The 17,188-nt window shown below is 33.4% G+C and overlaps 1 protein-coding gene across 1 annotated transcript in view; it reads right to left on the bottom strand.

Annotated features, from left to right (window-relative positions):
• Positions 1–17,188, bottom strand: part of LOC128998056 (acetylcholine receptor subunit alpha-like) — a 91,340-nt gene that overhangs the window by 39,677 nt on the left and 34,475 nt on the right. Inside the window, exon 2 of the mRNA XM_054424024.1 lies at positions 12,778–12,865. Coding sequence (XP_054279999.1) covers positions 12,778–12,826 — 49 coding nt within the window. The 5' untranslated portion in view covers positions 12,827–12,865. The remainder of the gene's footprint in view (positions 1–12,777; positions 12,866–17,188) is intronic.

Here is a 17,188-nt window from a genome sequence, read left to right as displayed (position 1 = left end):
CACATTGTTTTTTTCTCTTAAATAATCTACGCAGAAAGTAAACGTGATTTAGAGTAGAAAATAATTGCAGTCTCGCATCTGTAGGCTTACTTTTGATGAAACCAAGAGTCATTAAATAAAAATTGGAAATTTAGCAAACAACTTATCTTTAATCGTGAACCCCTTATTACCATGATAAATTAACATTTTGAAAGTTTATGCTGAAAATTGCTAGAATGATAATGCTCAAAATGCTATTAACTAAGTAATTTTTTAACTATAAGGACTCTACCTCCTAAGACCATTAAATAACTTTTGCTAAAGATTTTCTGGTTTAAAATTTATTTAAGAGAAACCCTCATTTGCAATTTGTTGTTTATTAATGCCCAATGCCCAATTGTTCAAAATAACTTTCAGTTTATCAAACTATACACCTAATTAGCTTGGTAATCATAAGTTTTACTTTTAAATAGTTTATTGTTTTTTTTTTTTGTAGAAAAACAGTGATATATATACATTTAAGACAGCCATTTCGCAAACTTTTTCTATTGAATTTTTTTTTTCAAATGCTGGTACTGTATTTTTATTATTGTATTTTTGTTAACTGTTAAATTAATACGAGCTTATTTACAATGGTTTTTTTGAGATGAGAAAATTGTAAATAAAATGTTGTATAAATAGCACTTGTACCTTAGGGTGATCTTTGACTTTTAAATTCAAATGTTTTCAAAAAATTCGGTTTATTACATATTTTAGACAGTTTGTTTATAATATTATTGTTTATAAATAAATAAATAAAAATAAAAATGCCTTTTATTAGCAAGCGTTCCTCAGTACAAACTGTTTTACAGGGTGACTCGTGTCAATTAACTAATCCTAACTAAAAACTAATGACCAAAACAAAATACCCCCTATTTACAATATTTTGGCTATCTACAACTATGTATATACATTTTCTTCAGACGATATATAAAAGCTGGAACACCCAGCATCTTGAGCCATAGACTAGTTAACACAAGGGATTCAGACTAAGGGAGTATGATTTATCTATGCTTGAGCTCACAGGGGAGGTAATTGTACAGTGTGGGCCCAAAGTACGCAAAACCTCTCTTACCTTTCCAACCTCACCTTCGGGAAGTAAATTTGATTGTCTTGTCGGGTATTGCGCTGAGACACCCGATCGCGGGTGACCAGTCTTTCAATGAGGTACACTGGTTTTGTTTCGGCCATTCCTGTGTACTAGAGAGCAGGTTTGCCTCTTGCATACAACAGCTGAAGAAAAGACGCGGGCAGTTTTTTTTTTCAAATTGAGATATATATGGTCTCGTTTCCGAAGACCATATACAAATCTCACTGCGGTGTTCTGCAGTCTTTGGAGCCTGCCCATGTCCTCCTTTGTGATACTATTGCCGTATGCAGGAAAGCAATAGTACATCACTGACAATACAATAGATTTAATCAACTGAATCTTAGCTGACTCAGGTAGGAAGGTTCGGCATTTGTACAGACCCACATTCTACCCAACGCCAGCTGGGAAACATGATATATTTATTTTAATAAAAACCGAAATCTGTTAAAAATCTTAAATATGAATGCTGAATTTTGCTAACCTCCCAAACAAATTAAATAGCACTGAGCCCCCTATATAAATATTATCGGCCCCCTGGTACTATTATAACCCCCTATATGTCGTTTCAGTCAAGTATAATTTAATGCAATACTGTTTACCATATTCTTGAAACTTGGGAAGAATTACCATGAAACGTTCATTTTGGAAGGGGTTTAAGAGATAAAGAGAGTTTCTTGAGACCAAGAGAGTATCCAAGCAACAGAAATGCTGGTGCCGATCTGCGAGACATGTATCCCCAAAACCGTTTGTAATATTAATAGTGTGTGGTTATTGTTCAATAAGTCTATATTGCTGCTGAGCAGAATTCACCATCATGACACAAGGCCACTCAAACAAACGAGAGATAGGAAGGTGTAGGGTCAGTTTGGGGGCCATAGGTCTAAGTAACTTTCTTATAGGGGAAACTACCTGAAATAACATAGTTCCTTCCGATACACGAGATTATCATTTATTGGTCCAATACCAGTAAGAACCATCAAGTTTAAAATATTATAAAGATACAAAACTAGCTCCCCATTATTTGTCCGAATTCACCCACCACCCTCCAAAAGAAACGATACATCGAGTATTTATTAGGGTTATATCGTTTAAGTAATTGAATAAAGCGAAAGGTTTATATACACGAATCGCAAACTAAAAAACATACATTAAACATTATTCCCTTAGCTAAAAACATAACAAAACGTTAAGTTCGCTAATGTTAGCTAGGTGTTCTGTGATATTAACAACACATTCATGCATATAACCGCAATCACTGTGTCTAATTAGTGTATCGCAACCGCGGGTAATTTCCTGTCTGAGAGCCGATAGTTGGCAAACATGCTGGATAACTAGACCATCTCATCACGGTTGTTAGGTTAAAATAATTTGTGTCCAGTAAATACTTTGAAAAGCTGACAAGGAAAAACGAAAAATCAAAGTATAACATGCTTGAACTGTGTGCTAGTGAATTTTATTTTAATTTATGTTTTTACACCTATGACATTTTTTACGTTTTGAAAGTGAACGGCCCAAACTCTGGTCTTGTTACTAGCTAACGTTGACTTTTTTTGTTAGATGGCATCATTGATTCATAAGGGCCCTTTCACACGAGGCCACTGGTGGCGGCCACCGGTGTCCGCCACCAGTTACCGGCCGGGAAACTGCAGTGGATGATACAGGCAACTTACAAGCCACTTTACTACAGCCACTGTACAATGGTAGTTGTGAAAATGCTGTCGAACAATGAACATCTCCTTCTTCTCGCGTTGATAATAAAGAAAATAAGGCAAAGACACAGGCGTGCTATTCCAAATTGCCGGCTACTTTTCAATTTCGCAAATTAGATCTTCAGTATCAACTTTGTTTTCTATTATTTTGTTTATTCTCTTATTCTGTTATTTTCCTTTGTATTTTTCTTTTTCAGCAACGTCCTCTTTATTTTTCTTCTGATCACTCATTTTAACAAACAAACAATTCAACACGAAAACACTCAACAACTACCATAGTGCGTTTGTCTTTGCAGTCTACACGTGAACTGATTCAAAATAGTAACTGCGCGCTCATCCACGGTGGCGGCCACTGGTTGCTACGTGTGAAAGCTCCCATTTAATTCAATGCCCCGCGACGAGTTGCCGCCACTGCAGTTGCCGGCGGTTGCCGACTAGCAGTTGCGCGAGGAGACACTGCTCGGCCACTGTGTAGTGGCGGGCAACTGCAGTGGCTGTGTGTGAAAGGTCCCATTTAAAATAATGTTAAAGCTGTGGCGGGCAACCAGTGGCGGCCACCAGTGGCCTCGTGTGAAAGGGCCCTAACCCAATGACAAATGGCATCTGGGTCTGGAAACGATCTAGCTTGGAATCGAACCAGCGACCTTCAGATTTAAAGGCGAGCGCTATAACCACTCGGCTACCCAGACAATCACACAACACAACATAGACAATTGGATTGGTCTATACTAAATATTTTTAGTCTTGAGCAAGGACACATTAATCTGACGATGATAATGAATAAAGTGCCTTATTTGAAATGGACATTCCTCTAATAACAAAATAATACTCTTAATAATTCAATAACGGTCTTCAACCGTCTGTTTGGTTGGCACACCTGAATGTTAAAATTATACAACACATTTATGAAATAAAAATAAAACAAATTACACGTATACAAAATATGAAATACCCAACTACATCCATTTTATACTAAAAATACCCCCGCCGCAGCAAACCTGCAGACTAAGCGAATTTCCATTAACCTGATTGGATTTACATTAAAATGCCTCTATAAAAATAGCACATTTATTTCCTATTTAAATAGAATAAGTTTAACGAGTACTTAGGTTTGCTGCAACAGGGAGGATAAAAAAGATTTTTTTTATAAATTGATAATAGTTTAGTAAGAAATAAAAGTATTTTCCAAAATCGATCAAAATATGTTCATAAACAAGCAAACTACAACAGTTGACTTATTCTCTATAAGAATAACATGGGAATTTCAAAATTACAAATTTTTTGAATTTTCTCCGTAACAAATAGGCGCATAATAACGCTTAAATATACTAAATTATTTGTTTTTTTAAGCTCTACAAAATGGTTTAAGAAGAAATTGTGAAATTTTGTGTTTTTAGGGTCAAAAATGGGAAAAACCTATTTTTACCCCATAAAATCCCCCATAAACCCCCGTTCCCATAGTCCGATAATGCTGGTTCGCGAACTCATTCAAGTTTATCCCGCCTTACACCTTCAAACCAAATTTGATCAAAATCGGACAAAAATTACTCAAGTTATCGTGCGGATGGACATATATATATATATATATATATATATATATATATATATATATATATATAGATATATAAAAATTTGAACGAATGGTGTTTTTGGCCTTTGGGGACATCAAAATGAAAAAGTAAATCGGTCCCGGGCTTAGGTCTTACCATGAGACCTACGGTAATAGCTACTTCCCTATAGGGAAATTCGCTAAAACATACTTCATAATGGATTACATTATTCTTTGTGGACGCCTCAAAGTGTATTACAAAAAACGTGTTTTCAGTAAATTATTTGTACATTGCTTTTCAGAGATAATTTGTAAACAGTTCAGTAAATAAAATGTCAAACTTTGGAAAGTGGTTTTGGTGGCGAATGTTTCGTAGACGAAGAGTTTGTAGAACAAATATAATCAGATTTTATTTTTATTTTGGTCCATAAAACCACTTCTAGGAGTTAGGCACTTTACTCGCACCCTGGACGCCATTATAAGTCCCTACGATCAAAATTTTTATGAATAGTGGGAACGTACCCTATCTACTGACCTAACTGCAAATCAAATCAAATACAGCGCCCCTTAAATATAAGGAGGTTCGGCATTCGTCACAAACTTGGCAGATAACAGAAAATAAGATTTTTAACAATTAAATTTAGATTTTTAACATAATTTCCTGTTTAACCTTTATTATGGAACACGTTGGCTAAAAATAAAACTATAAAACGAAACAAAATTAAACTTACATAACAGAGAAGCATATTCTCTTGACTTACAAACTATATATAATAATTTGATCCATATAATATAGAGCAAACTTTAGTAGCCACTAAGTGAGGCCCTTCCCACTTACCGATTAAATGTGGATAACAATTGTTGTAAATTCATTTTAAATACAAATCAAATTCAATAGATTGTACTATGACTACTATGAGTATACAGGATTCTATATGTAATATCAGTGCAAGATGGCATGGATGGAATACAACGCCAATAAATGAATTTTATTGTTCATGGCAAACCCTAGGACAATAACACAACACTCGCGAGGCACTCTACCTCAGCTTGGAAATCTCAGCTCGGGCTTCAGTTGCTATGTTGCACCATAGACAGTGCCGCGAGAAGCGCTTGCAGAGGTTTCCAAGATTATGATAGCTACGCACTCTAAACAGCTTATAGTAGTGCAAATACAAATCTATAGTTCTGCGTTTTTCAAATTTTCAAATAACGTTTTTCAATAAGTTAGGGCTAGTTGAAAAGGCCTTTTTCTTGTCCTCCAAATTACGTTTATAAGGTGTGTATTAAAATACCCCCGCCGCAGCAAACCTGCCGACTAAGCGAATTTCCATTTGTCTGAATTGATTTTCAGTTAAATATATTTTAATAACATTAGGTTTAACGAGTACCTAGGTTTGCTGCTACAAGGAAACTAATAAAGTGTGTTTTTGAGTAAAATATTGATAGCTTAGTAAAAAATAAATAAATTTGCCAAGTTTGATAAAAATATATCCATAAACAAGCAAACTACAACATTTGACAATATTCTCCATAAGAATAACATGGGAATTTTAAATTTACAATTTTTTTAATTCTCTTCGTTACTAATAATCGAACAAAAATACTTTTATATACTAAATTATTTGTTTTTTTTAGCTCTTTAAAAAGGTCTAAAGAGAAATCGGGAAATTTTGTGTTTTGAGGATCAAAAGTGAGAAAAACCAATTTTTACCCCATAAAACCCCCCGTAAAGCCCCGTTCCCATGGTCCGATCGTGCTGGTTCGCGAACTCATTCAAGTTTATTCCGCTTTACACCTTTAAACCAAATTTCATCAAAATCGGACAAAAATTACTCAAGTTATCGCGTTCACGGACGTATATATATACGTATATATATAAGTCTATATATATATATACATATATAAAAATTTTAACGAATGGTGTTTTTGGCCTCTAGGGACATCAAAATGAAAAAGTAAATCGGTCCCGGGTCAAGGTCTTACCATGCCACCTACGGTAATAGCTACTTCCCTATAGGGAAATTCGCTAAAATTAATGAATTTATTAAACGCAGAACTAATTTCATCCTCTTTAATATAAGACCTTAACTTTGATTCTACCTTCTAGCAGTTGAAAACGGTAATCTTGCAAACCCTTGCATTCGGTTGCGCGTCAGGGGTAGAGCGCACCCTTAACTTGTGTTATGTAATGTATTTGAGAGGTGGGTTGAATACCACTCATCCAAGCATTAACTAAAACTATCCTGACAAAACTGTTGTGGATTAAAGAGGCCTACGTCGGTCCGTGTCTAATTGGGTCACTAGAAAACAAAACCGTCATGACCCTACAAGCATTACACACATGGTTGTGTTAAAATATGTGACTGTCTTGCCCGTAATTCATATTTTTTCAATGTTTAGAACGTGCCTTAACCCCTTCTTTCAACTTGTACAACTGAAAATTACATATAACTAGCATGAGTACTGAGTACATTATTTCTCTTACCTTAATGACCTGGCCTATTGATTCTTTTCGTGGGTTGTTAAGTATCAAAGTGGTAATTTAAGTTATAAAAATTAAAATTGCCGCCAACTTTTAAATTTTGAATAGGGCAAACTAATTTTTTTTAACATCGGTCTCTTTACTTCTAAAATACATACCACGAAAACGTAATCTTATAAAAATAAAGATCAACTGGAAAATTCAAAGATAATATTTTAAAGTATAAAAACCCAAATGGTGGATATAGGAGTGGATATGCATTTCCAAATGCTTTTTATGAACTTTGTTCTTTTTTTTTTTTTGTATGAGAAATCATATCCCAAAACCCTGAAACGTTCTTGACAACCAACCATATGTGTTATTGGCTTGACTAATAAGTTTTCTTTCTTTTGAAGTCGGAGACGATGGATTTGTAATTCAACTTCACCTCGACATCAAGTACTTCAAACTTGCTTAGTATACGTAACGTGCGATGAGATAAATGTGCAAAGATTTAATTGTTACCATCATTAATGTAAGTTGACGTACGTTCATTTGGGAATAATTAATGTGTTTCTTTTGAAAGCTTCGCATAGCCGTTATTTTATGCTCCAGTTCCCCCATTCAAGTCGACTGTGATACTGTGGCCCATTCAGCCAGGCAAGCTTTCTGCTTTGTATTTCATAGTGCCGTTGTGGAGTAACAAAAGCTTTGCAAAACGTTCAGGGTTTTCTCATTAGAACTAGAAACTATTTGGAACTACGCAATTATACAAAACTTCAGAAAATATCATACGATAAACGTATTTATAACAATGTTAAAATTAATTTTAAATCACTACAACGGTGACATTTAACAGTTATATACTGTATTTACATACAGTACTATAAAAGTTATATACTCTATTATACGATTAACTCTTTTGGAGAAAATTGGAATTAAGTTGTGATGATGAGGAAAATCAAGAATTTATTAGCTTAATGTAAATATTTTAAATTTAACTCAACAGCTGTTGTAAATATAAACGTATAAATAATATATTCATTAATGTTCTTTTAAATTCGTACTAATCTTACTTCTACGATTGTTTATTATATATAGTTCCATAAATCTTATGTACAACTCAACTGCGCCACCAGTTAGTTGTGTCTCAAAAACTATGATATATTAAAATATTACCCCCGCCGCAGCAAACCTGACGCCTAAGCGAATTTCCATTTGGCTGAATTGATTTTCAATTGATCTATTTAAATAACATTAGGTTTAACGAGTACCTAGGTTTGCTGCTACAAGGAAACTAATAAAGTGTGTGTTTTAAGTAAAATAATTATTGCTTAGTATAAAATGAATATATTTGCCAAGTTTGATCAAAAGATATCCATAAACAAGCAAACTACAACATTTTACAATATTCTCCATAAGAATAACATGGGAATTTTAAATTTACCATTTTTTTAGTTTTCTCCGTAACCAATAACCGTACAAAAACACTTTGATATACTGAATTGTTTGTTTTTTTTAGCTCTTTAAGAAGGTTGTTTAGAGAAAAATTGGAAAATTTTGTGTTTTGAGGGTCAAAAGTGAGAACAACCAAGGTATGAACAACAAAGATATGAATTCTGGGTTTTTCAAAGTTGGCCACCATTTTTCAATATGGCAACTAACTTTAACTTTGGAACACAGTTTTAAGACTTTATTTATTTTTTTACATTTCCTCTCCAAATATAGGATCTATAGGGTGCACAACGTACAAATTAAGCCTTTTTTCATTTAAAATTGCACTTATATTAAAAAAAATAATTTCTTTATGAAATAGGTACAAGATATTATTATACAGTATGTGGCATTTTAAAATCGACTGCCATCTTGGAAATAGCGGTCATTAATGACAAGTTTAGTTCCTATTTTTTATGCAATAAAAAAGAGTTGAAGTTCTCTATTTAACGTGTTCTCCAATTTAAGTGTTTCTGGGATACCAAAAGTGGCACAGGTTGTTCACTCTATAGATGAAAACTAAACTTTAACGAGGTTTTTTGCGGACATTCACATTTATTTATTAACCATGTAAAATGTAACTGGGCGGTGTTCACAGACGCTTCCACAGAATTGAGTGGAGTTATAAGGTCACCGACCCCCAACATCAAGATTTATAATTATTTTAACCTACAATATTTTAAGTAGAGACAATATCTTCTGGGGAATAACTTTTTGGGATTATTAAAATAGTTAAATATGTTTTCCCAGTGAAGTAAAATTAAAAAAAAAACACACACAGTGATGTAACTATGCGCCATTTCAGAGACCTGCACGTACATTTTAAGCTTAAAACCTCTGCGGTGGTATATCAACTTTATCTCAAACCGAGCGCTGCAGTTTCAGCTAGTGATAACCTAGAACTCAACCCATACAGTTTCGGCTTCCACCATTTTGGTTACTAATAACTGCTTTAGAGATGAACTTTATACGATGGTAGGAAGAATGCTATTATATATTTAACTTAACTTATTTATAAAAGAGGATGTTTGTATATTTGAACGTTATGGACTCCAAAACTGCTCGACAGATTGTAATGAAACTTTCAGGTATTATTACGCATTATTCAAGGATGGTTTGTGTGAAGTTTGGTGCAGATCCGTCAAAAGGGCTCCACCCCAGTGGCTCTGGAGGTTCCCATGTTAACCTTATGAGTACTCATATTTAAATGGAATTAAAGAATCCTAACAGCTTTTTCAACTAAACAATTTGATTCTGTAATGACCAATAGCATTAAAAGGTTACATAATGTACCAACAGGGTGCAGCACTATTAATTGTCTAAATTTATGAACAGTTGCTAATTTCAACCAAGCAGCTGTGATACAAAATTAGAACTGTCAAAGTAGTATTGTTTACAGTTATGTTTATGTTTTTAATATAATAAATAATGTTTGATAGTGTGTGAAGTTTTACTTTTTAAGTGCGTAATTCATTAACTTATTGACTTTCATTTTTCCAAAATGTCTGGGTAACGAAAGTAGCCAGTTAATATTTTAAGTTAATACTTTCAGTAAATCCCAAAGTACCCATGAAAAAAAGTCACACACCCATAAACCATATACTTAAAGTGTTCGTCATGACGAGAAACCTTGCGCAAAACTATCCAATATTTCATCAATTGTCCTTTAAGGTCGTAATTCTTTTCTAAAAGGAACTTTCCATATACCTAATGTAAAAAATAACTCAGCTGTACTTATTTGTATGTTATTTAATTTATTACCTTATTACAATCAGTGATTGTTTTTGTTTGTATTACTAAACTCTGTTTAGTTTATTTGAGCTTAACTTTACCAATAGTTGTATTAATACTTATGAAGTCAAGCGAACTAAAGATGATCGTCGCAAGATAGATTAATCAACAAATGATATGATAGATCTTACCGTATATCTCTAAAAACGTGATAGGATTAGTGCAACATCGTATAGCTATATTAAAGTATATTTTGTATAATTAATTATCCAGTAGTTACATCCAAATTGTTGATTTGGAATGGTCTAATGTTCGTATTATTATAAGTTACTTTATTATTAATAGGCGATTCCAATGATGATAATAGTCTTTTGCATCTAATAAACTATAAATATATGTTACCGTTGCGATTAGAACAATATAAATGTAAACTATTGATAATGCACCATAACATTTTTTTTTCAGACATTCCAGGGCAAATGCAAGGTTAAAGAGGCCGCCAAGCTCTTTAAAAAATACCGCAAAAATAAACGTTTTAACATGTTTATTTTTTAATCAAAACAGACTAGCCAAACACATCCTCCTATGAACTGTTAAACTTTTCGTTGAAAACACTTGAAATGAGAGCACAGAGGTAGCTGAAGCTGGCAAACCTCAGAGATTACCGTCACACTAATTGCTTTGTCAGCTAACCGGGTAATTTTATGCTTTAAATACGTCAGTTGGTATTCATTTTCATAAATAAGACAATGTTTATAAAGAAGTTTGAGCTACGGCGTTGATACATATAGGGATGTGTAACACCCTACAGCGTAAACATAATTTTAATTCAAATTTGTAAAAATTATGAACAAAACCTCTTAAACCGTTAACAAATTTCGGCTATTTTTAATAGTTGATGCCAAATTCCATGAAAACTGTCGATTTAATAAAAATGGAAGATGTATAAAACAGTTATTCTTTCTTGTCATGCTGAATAACGTGAAAAAGGTTGTTTGTATGGTTGCTGTATATACACGGATCTTTGTACACGATGATTTTTATACGGGTTTGAACTCTTTGAACTTTGATCTACTTGCATTATATACCAAAGAATATATTACCGTATTGATTTAAATAATCATTGTATTTTTGTAAAAAATGTCCTCGCAACCAAACAAAGCTCTGATAACTGTTCCAGATTGTAACTGTTCCAGATTGTAACTTTTCCTGATTGTAACTGTTCCAGATTGTAAGTGTTCCAGATTGTAACTTTTCCTGATTGTAACTGTTCCTGACAATAATCGATTCTCAGTTCTCGGTAACGATAGGATCATCACCTAAAAGTACTCATTAATAAATAGTGGCGATCGTTGACATTTTATACGACATAATCGTGTTGTAAAATTAAATCAGCCACACTCAAACCGTCTTCTGATTTTGTAACTGGTGTGTATTTTGTGAATACAATTCAAGAATCGGGAACAAGTTTTTAAAACTATGTTTTTGGGAAACATTTTACAAAGAATAAACATAAACAGGAAATTTGGCTTTCCCGTACTATGTTAGACAAACCAAAAATAAAAAAGAAGATAGCAAGTCAAGTAATAGGTTATGTTATTGGAACGTAGTGCCCATGGTATTTTGTAATAGACAAAGCTACACAACTGAAGTAAGGAACGTAACCTATTACGTTACACATATCTGTACAGATCTATCTTCAACTTATGAACCACTTTAGATGTCAAGTTGTTTGACATTCAATTTGTGGGTATAAATGTCGTCTTGTTATGAACAGCTCGTATGTATATTTCATATGGGAAAGAGATGATTAGAATGAGTTGTATTTACATCGGGTGGAAAAATACTTCTAGGTATCACACGAGGCGTCTCTTAAACCGGTTATGATTTCATAACTCGTTTTTTGACAAACCTAAAATCAATTTAATTACTTTATCAAAAAATTATTATTCGACTTATGATTTTTAATGCTGTTTAGTAAATGCATCTGTATTAAAAAGTGATCGGAATAATAATATTTAATATCATTGATATAGGCTACTTATAAAATATCTATTATTGCTAAGCCGTTTAAACTATACAATCAAGCGGACTCTAAAACGTTGGTTAAAGTTGAACTTTAAAAACTGGAGTTTGTAAATTTATAATAAACAGCAATAAGTACTAACTGTAGTTTACTAGCAGATACAGTAAACAATGTGTTGGCCAACATACTGGCTCCCTCGTTCTATATGATAAACAGAAGATATCGTCTACCAGACAAACCACCTTAGTTGATGAACTAAGAGACATGTAAGGCAACCATTCTCCAAAAGCTGAAATGCAAAAAAACGGAATTCTACTATGGGTTGAAGTGGCATTTAGTTTGGTATCCTGATAAAATAACTTCCATAATCTTTCCTCTTAGTTAGATTTTTTTTCAATGACCTCTTTAGCATTTGCGAATAAATTTAAAGGCGTGATAATGGAAACACTAGGAAGCTACTGCGTTCGCCAACACCTTTTTTATTGTTTCTGCTAGTCCACAATGTCTTTTCATATGAACAAACCCACGGCAATTGTGAGTAAAACTAAACTTTAGAATGTGGCTGATACCGACACAGGTTGTACAAACATCACGCATTTTAAAAGTAACAAAATACCGTAACATGCATGAAATTGAATATGTAAATAGTGCTGATGCATAACTTGTGGCTATATTTTCTGAAGACCCTACAGTTACCTGAGATGAGCACTAGCACTATCCACAGGATGCCGACTAGACTCCTCATGATAGACAGGACAATCCTACTTCTCTCCACATCCTGTTGCTGAAACAAACATCACAATTAGCTGAACAAAGCTCTCCATAGTTACTTAAACTATGTTATTTAAGTAACAAAATAACATAGGAAGCAGCGAATGACAAGTGAACGTTAGTCAACAGTTGTTTATCTAGTAGTTAATCTGTAAAATAGGCGGAAAATGTCCAAGTGGAAGATGTCATACCACAGCAAACAATATTAAGTGCGGTCATTGCATTGTGCTATGACGTTTCACTGCACTCAGAAATACCCAAATACTACAAATGGAATGCATCAAAGAAAAGTATCGATGTCATAATCAGAAGAGACCAGTTGATGTGTCCGACGCGTATACTAGCCTGTCTCTATACAGTCCAACCAAACAATAAAGAACGCTTTCACTTGCGATTATAATAGATTAACGCACTTTGGCCAACATAATTCTAATAACCAAAACCAGGGCATGGTAAAGTATAAACTACTCTGAAATAGAATAGTAGAATAATAATAAAAATAAATCTTTCCAGAAATTTTATCAAGTTAAATTGGGCTGTCCAGTCGTTAAGATTCCGTAATCCGTGGACTACCGTAGGCCTAGATGAGACTGTGGCTATTGTTCACAGGGTTGCCAACACTAGCAGACCCACTTATCTTAAAGTCAGGTTTAAAACTAGGATAGATGTTAGAGAGAGGAGTACAAGACAATATGGCCTGCTGCACTTGTCTCGTGTCCAGTTAGAACACGGAAAAAGGACTTTACTTCTTTTGCTCCTCAGAAATAAAATTAACTGTTACAAAATAAACTTTGTTATATAGATTTTTGATTGAATTCCTTTTGTATATATAAGTTAAGGTATGTTTAGTTAATAAGTCAATTAATTATTGTAATATTTATTTTGTATTGACTTGAGTAGTTTAGAGAAACAGTATTGTTACTAAAAACCACTTTAAATAAAAGACGTGTTTTATTATAATTATTATGTAAAAAAAAGTGCAGAAACCATCAATAGGTTATGGACCCAAAAGTCCTCGGCATTTGGTCATACTTGTGTAACCTGAAACCAAAACTTACGACCATATTGTGAAGTGAATACATGTGATTAATAGTTTTGTGGATTTACTTGGAATTGGTTTCATAATAATTAAGATTTGTTTGTAATTTTAATTCTTGTTCAATTATTGGTTTAATAGTTAATGGTAAAACCTATAAGCTTTCATCCTATAAATGGGTTTAAATAATTTTTTTGAATGAAACCAAAAATATTTCAAAGTTTCTCCTTTCTATATATGATTCTACAACACATGTTGAAGTATAGAAGTGTTCCACAACTCTAATTTGGGCTTCATTGTTACTTCGGATATTAAATCTTTTGTTGCAGAAAACAATAGTTGTTTGTATTGATCTCGACCAGAATGGATTCAATGTTTTCTAACAAATAACTTTTTCGCTTAACTTTATATTGAAAAAATAAACAATGATAACCTTTGGGCAAGTAAACCTTGTATTTCAACCTTTAACTTTTTCTGTATTCGACCATAGATAAAACATACATTTAATCAGTAAACTCACTCACCATGGAATACAAAAATTCTTTAAGTACATAGACTTCCTAATTGTTGATCTGTAAACGACAAAGCCAGGCTTTTATTATAAGCGCATAATGATGTAGAAATTAATTGTTTTCGTGTTTTTCCTCTAAGATCCGAATAAGATTTTTCCAAATCTATTATGTAGATTCCCATAGTGAATTTAAAAAAAATCTAAGAAAGGCTTGACATTTTATATTTTATTTGCTAGTAAAAACTTGAACTGCAACATTTTCACAAATTAATGGATTTTTGTTTTTTTATAAAATTATAAACAAGTCATAATTCTTTTATTAAATGAAAGCCATTGGGATATTAGCCATCAAGATTGGTTACATTCACTTTACAGGCGAAGTCTCCAAGGAAGTTTAGTAAAAGTCAGTATAAAATTCCTAAGGAGACGTAGACACACTTATCATATGCATAAAATGACGGATACAGTTTAATAGACTGGGGCAAAAAAAAATAAATAAATAAAATAATAATAAATAATAATAATAATAATAATTAATAATAAATAAATAAAAGCATCATGTAAAATATCGTAATTGAAAATATGACCATTATATTAATTAAGTTATAAATTACAAGAGGATGATACAATTGTCTACATAAGGTTTTCTAGATTTGTCATGCACACGTACTTCATTTCTGTCTTTCAGTACGTTTAACATGTGAAGAAATGACTTTACCGGAATACAAACACTAGTTAGATTTAATTTAGAGGTTTTACCTGTATAATAAATTGTCTCCAATTTTAAAATTTTTGATATTATATTGACTAAATGGATGTATTTAAATAGTTTCTGTTTAGTACTGATATATACAATATGCTACGTATACAGGGTGTCCAAAACCACCCGTACACCCCTGTAAAATCGAAGAAAACCTTTTCTTACAAACAAAAAATAATACAGAACTAGCTATATTGGGCACGGTCTACCAAATGGTGATGATTTCAAATCCAAAAGCACACCGGAAATAGCTGTTCCAGACCGGAAGTCGACTTTTTTAAATGTAAACTACCAATTTTGATCACAGATTCGGATTCTACGTTAAAAAATACATGACTTTTGTCTAAAACATTTTTAGAAAAAACTTATTTTCTTCATCTAATTCCCTATTAAAGTCAATCATTATGTCATTCATCTGCCATAGTTACTTGAAACCCCAATAGAGAAAAAAAATAACAAAGATTACATGAAGACATCTGATAAACATAGAAATCAGCTGTTTATTGTAAACACTTTAATAATTGAGTAACAGCTGTTCTACGCATTGTATAATTTTATTTTTTCTATAATTTGTTTTTAAATGTAAGTGGTCGACACATGCTAAATCTATTTCGCATGACAAAAACTGCTAGACGACATTTGATTTATTATTAATTAAAAATTCGTCTGTCCTCGCTTTTTAACTTTTATGGAATGTGGCCAAAATATAACTTTAATTATTAAAATAGTTATAATTTTAAAATATTCCGACAGATGCTCTTAAATAATATTATTGTTTGTTACAAGTTTCATAATAAATTATCTAATCTATTTAGTATAAAATATCATAAAAATCTGAACTTAAAACCATTGGTTGTAATAAAATATTGGTTGTAATTGGTTGTAATAACTTTATTTACAGGTTTTATGTACAATATCAACTAGGTTTATTTACTAGTTGAGCCTGCCGATCCTCAGTGTTCAACGTAGCCACCGCCTCGCCGAATGCACGTTTGTACTCTGTTTTGAAAATCGTCGACCGCCCGACGAATTTCTGTACCTTCAAGCGATCGAATGTCATCTCTTATCCTTTGGACCATGTTTTCTCTTGTAGTCGGGCGTTCCTGGTAAACCATGTCTTTCAATCTTCCCCATAAATAATAATCTAGGACTGTCAAATCCGGCGAACGTGGTGGGAAGTTGACAGGCCCATACATTCCTATCCACCTGTTGGGAAACACACTGTGTAGTTTTTTCTCGGCTTATAACAGCTGTGTGGGCTGGACTGCCATCCTGCTGAAACCACATATTGAGGCGCAGATCAAGAGAGATATCTTCCAGCAAAATCGGCAATTCTCTCTCCAAGAGTTCTACATACCGATGACGATTAAGATTTCCCTAAAAAATAATGGGGCCTATGATTTTGTCGTCGACAATGCCACACCATAGGTTTATTTTCTAAATAACTTGGTGATCTATAGGTCTCAACCAGTGTGGGTTTTGCTGTGACCAGAAGCGACAGTTCTGCGTGTTTGCGGATCCATCACTCTTAGATGTGCATTCGTCCGACCACAGTACTCTTCTGTGAAAAAGATCTGGCTGACGTCGGAACCAGTTGCAGAATGCAAGACGTTGCCCGATATCATTATTGTCTATTTCCTGGACCAAAATCATTTTGTAGGGATGGAACTTATTGTCTTTAAGGATGTTACAAATCGTTGCACGACCTACTCCAGATTCTCGTTCGTGCCGTCTAATGGAATCATGGGGCTGAATAAGTACGGATGCTATAATATCTGCAGAATTCTCATCCCTAACCCGTCTATGAATTTTCTTAACCTTGTTGTGGTGAGGTTGAACAATGCCTTCTGTCTGGATTCGTCTTGAGAGTCTTGCGAATACATGCCGAGAATGAGGGAACCGATCAGGAAAACGTTGTCGCCAGAGTGTAGCTGCACCTTTAAATGACCCAGCTTCAAACAGAACTTGCTGCATTTCATAACCCTCCTCATTAGTGTAGCCCATTTACACTTTTAAAACAACACTGCCA

Source organism: Macrosteles quadrilineatus, unplaced genomic scaffold, assembly GCF_028750875.1.
Source record: "Macrosteles quadrilineatus isolate MER2022 unplaced genomic scaffold, UCM_ALF_1.0 Scaffold_7__1_contigs__length_78375512, whole genome shotgun sequence".
Lineage (NCBI taxonomy): Eukaryota > Metazoa > Arthropoda > Insecta > Hemiptera > Cicadellidae > Macrosteles > Macrosteles quadrilineatus.
Note: the sequence above shows the minus strand (reverse complement) of the source record. Positions and strands in the feature narration are given on the sequence as shown.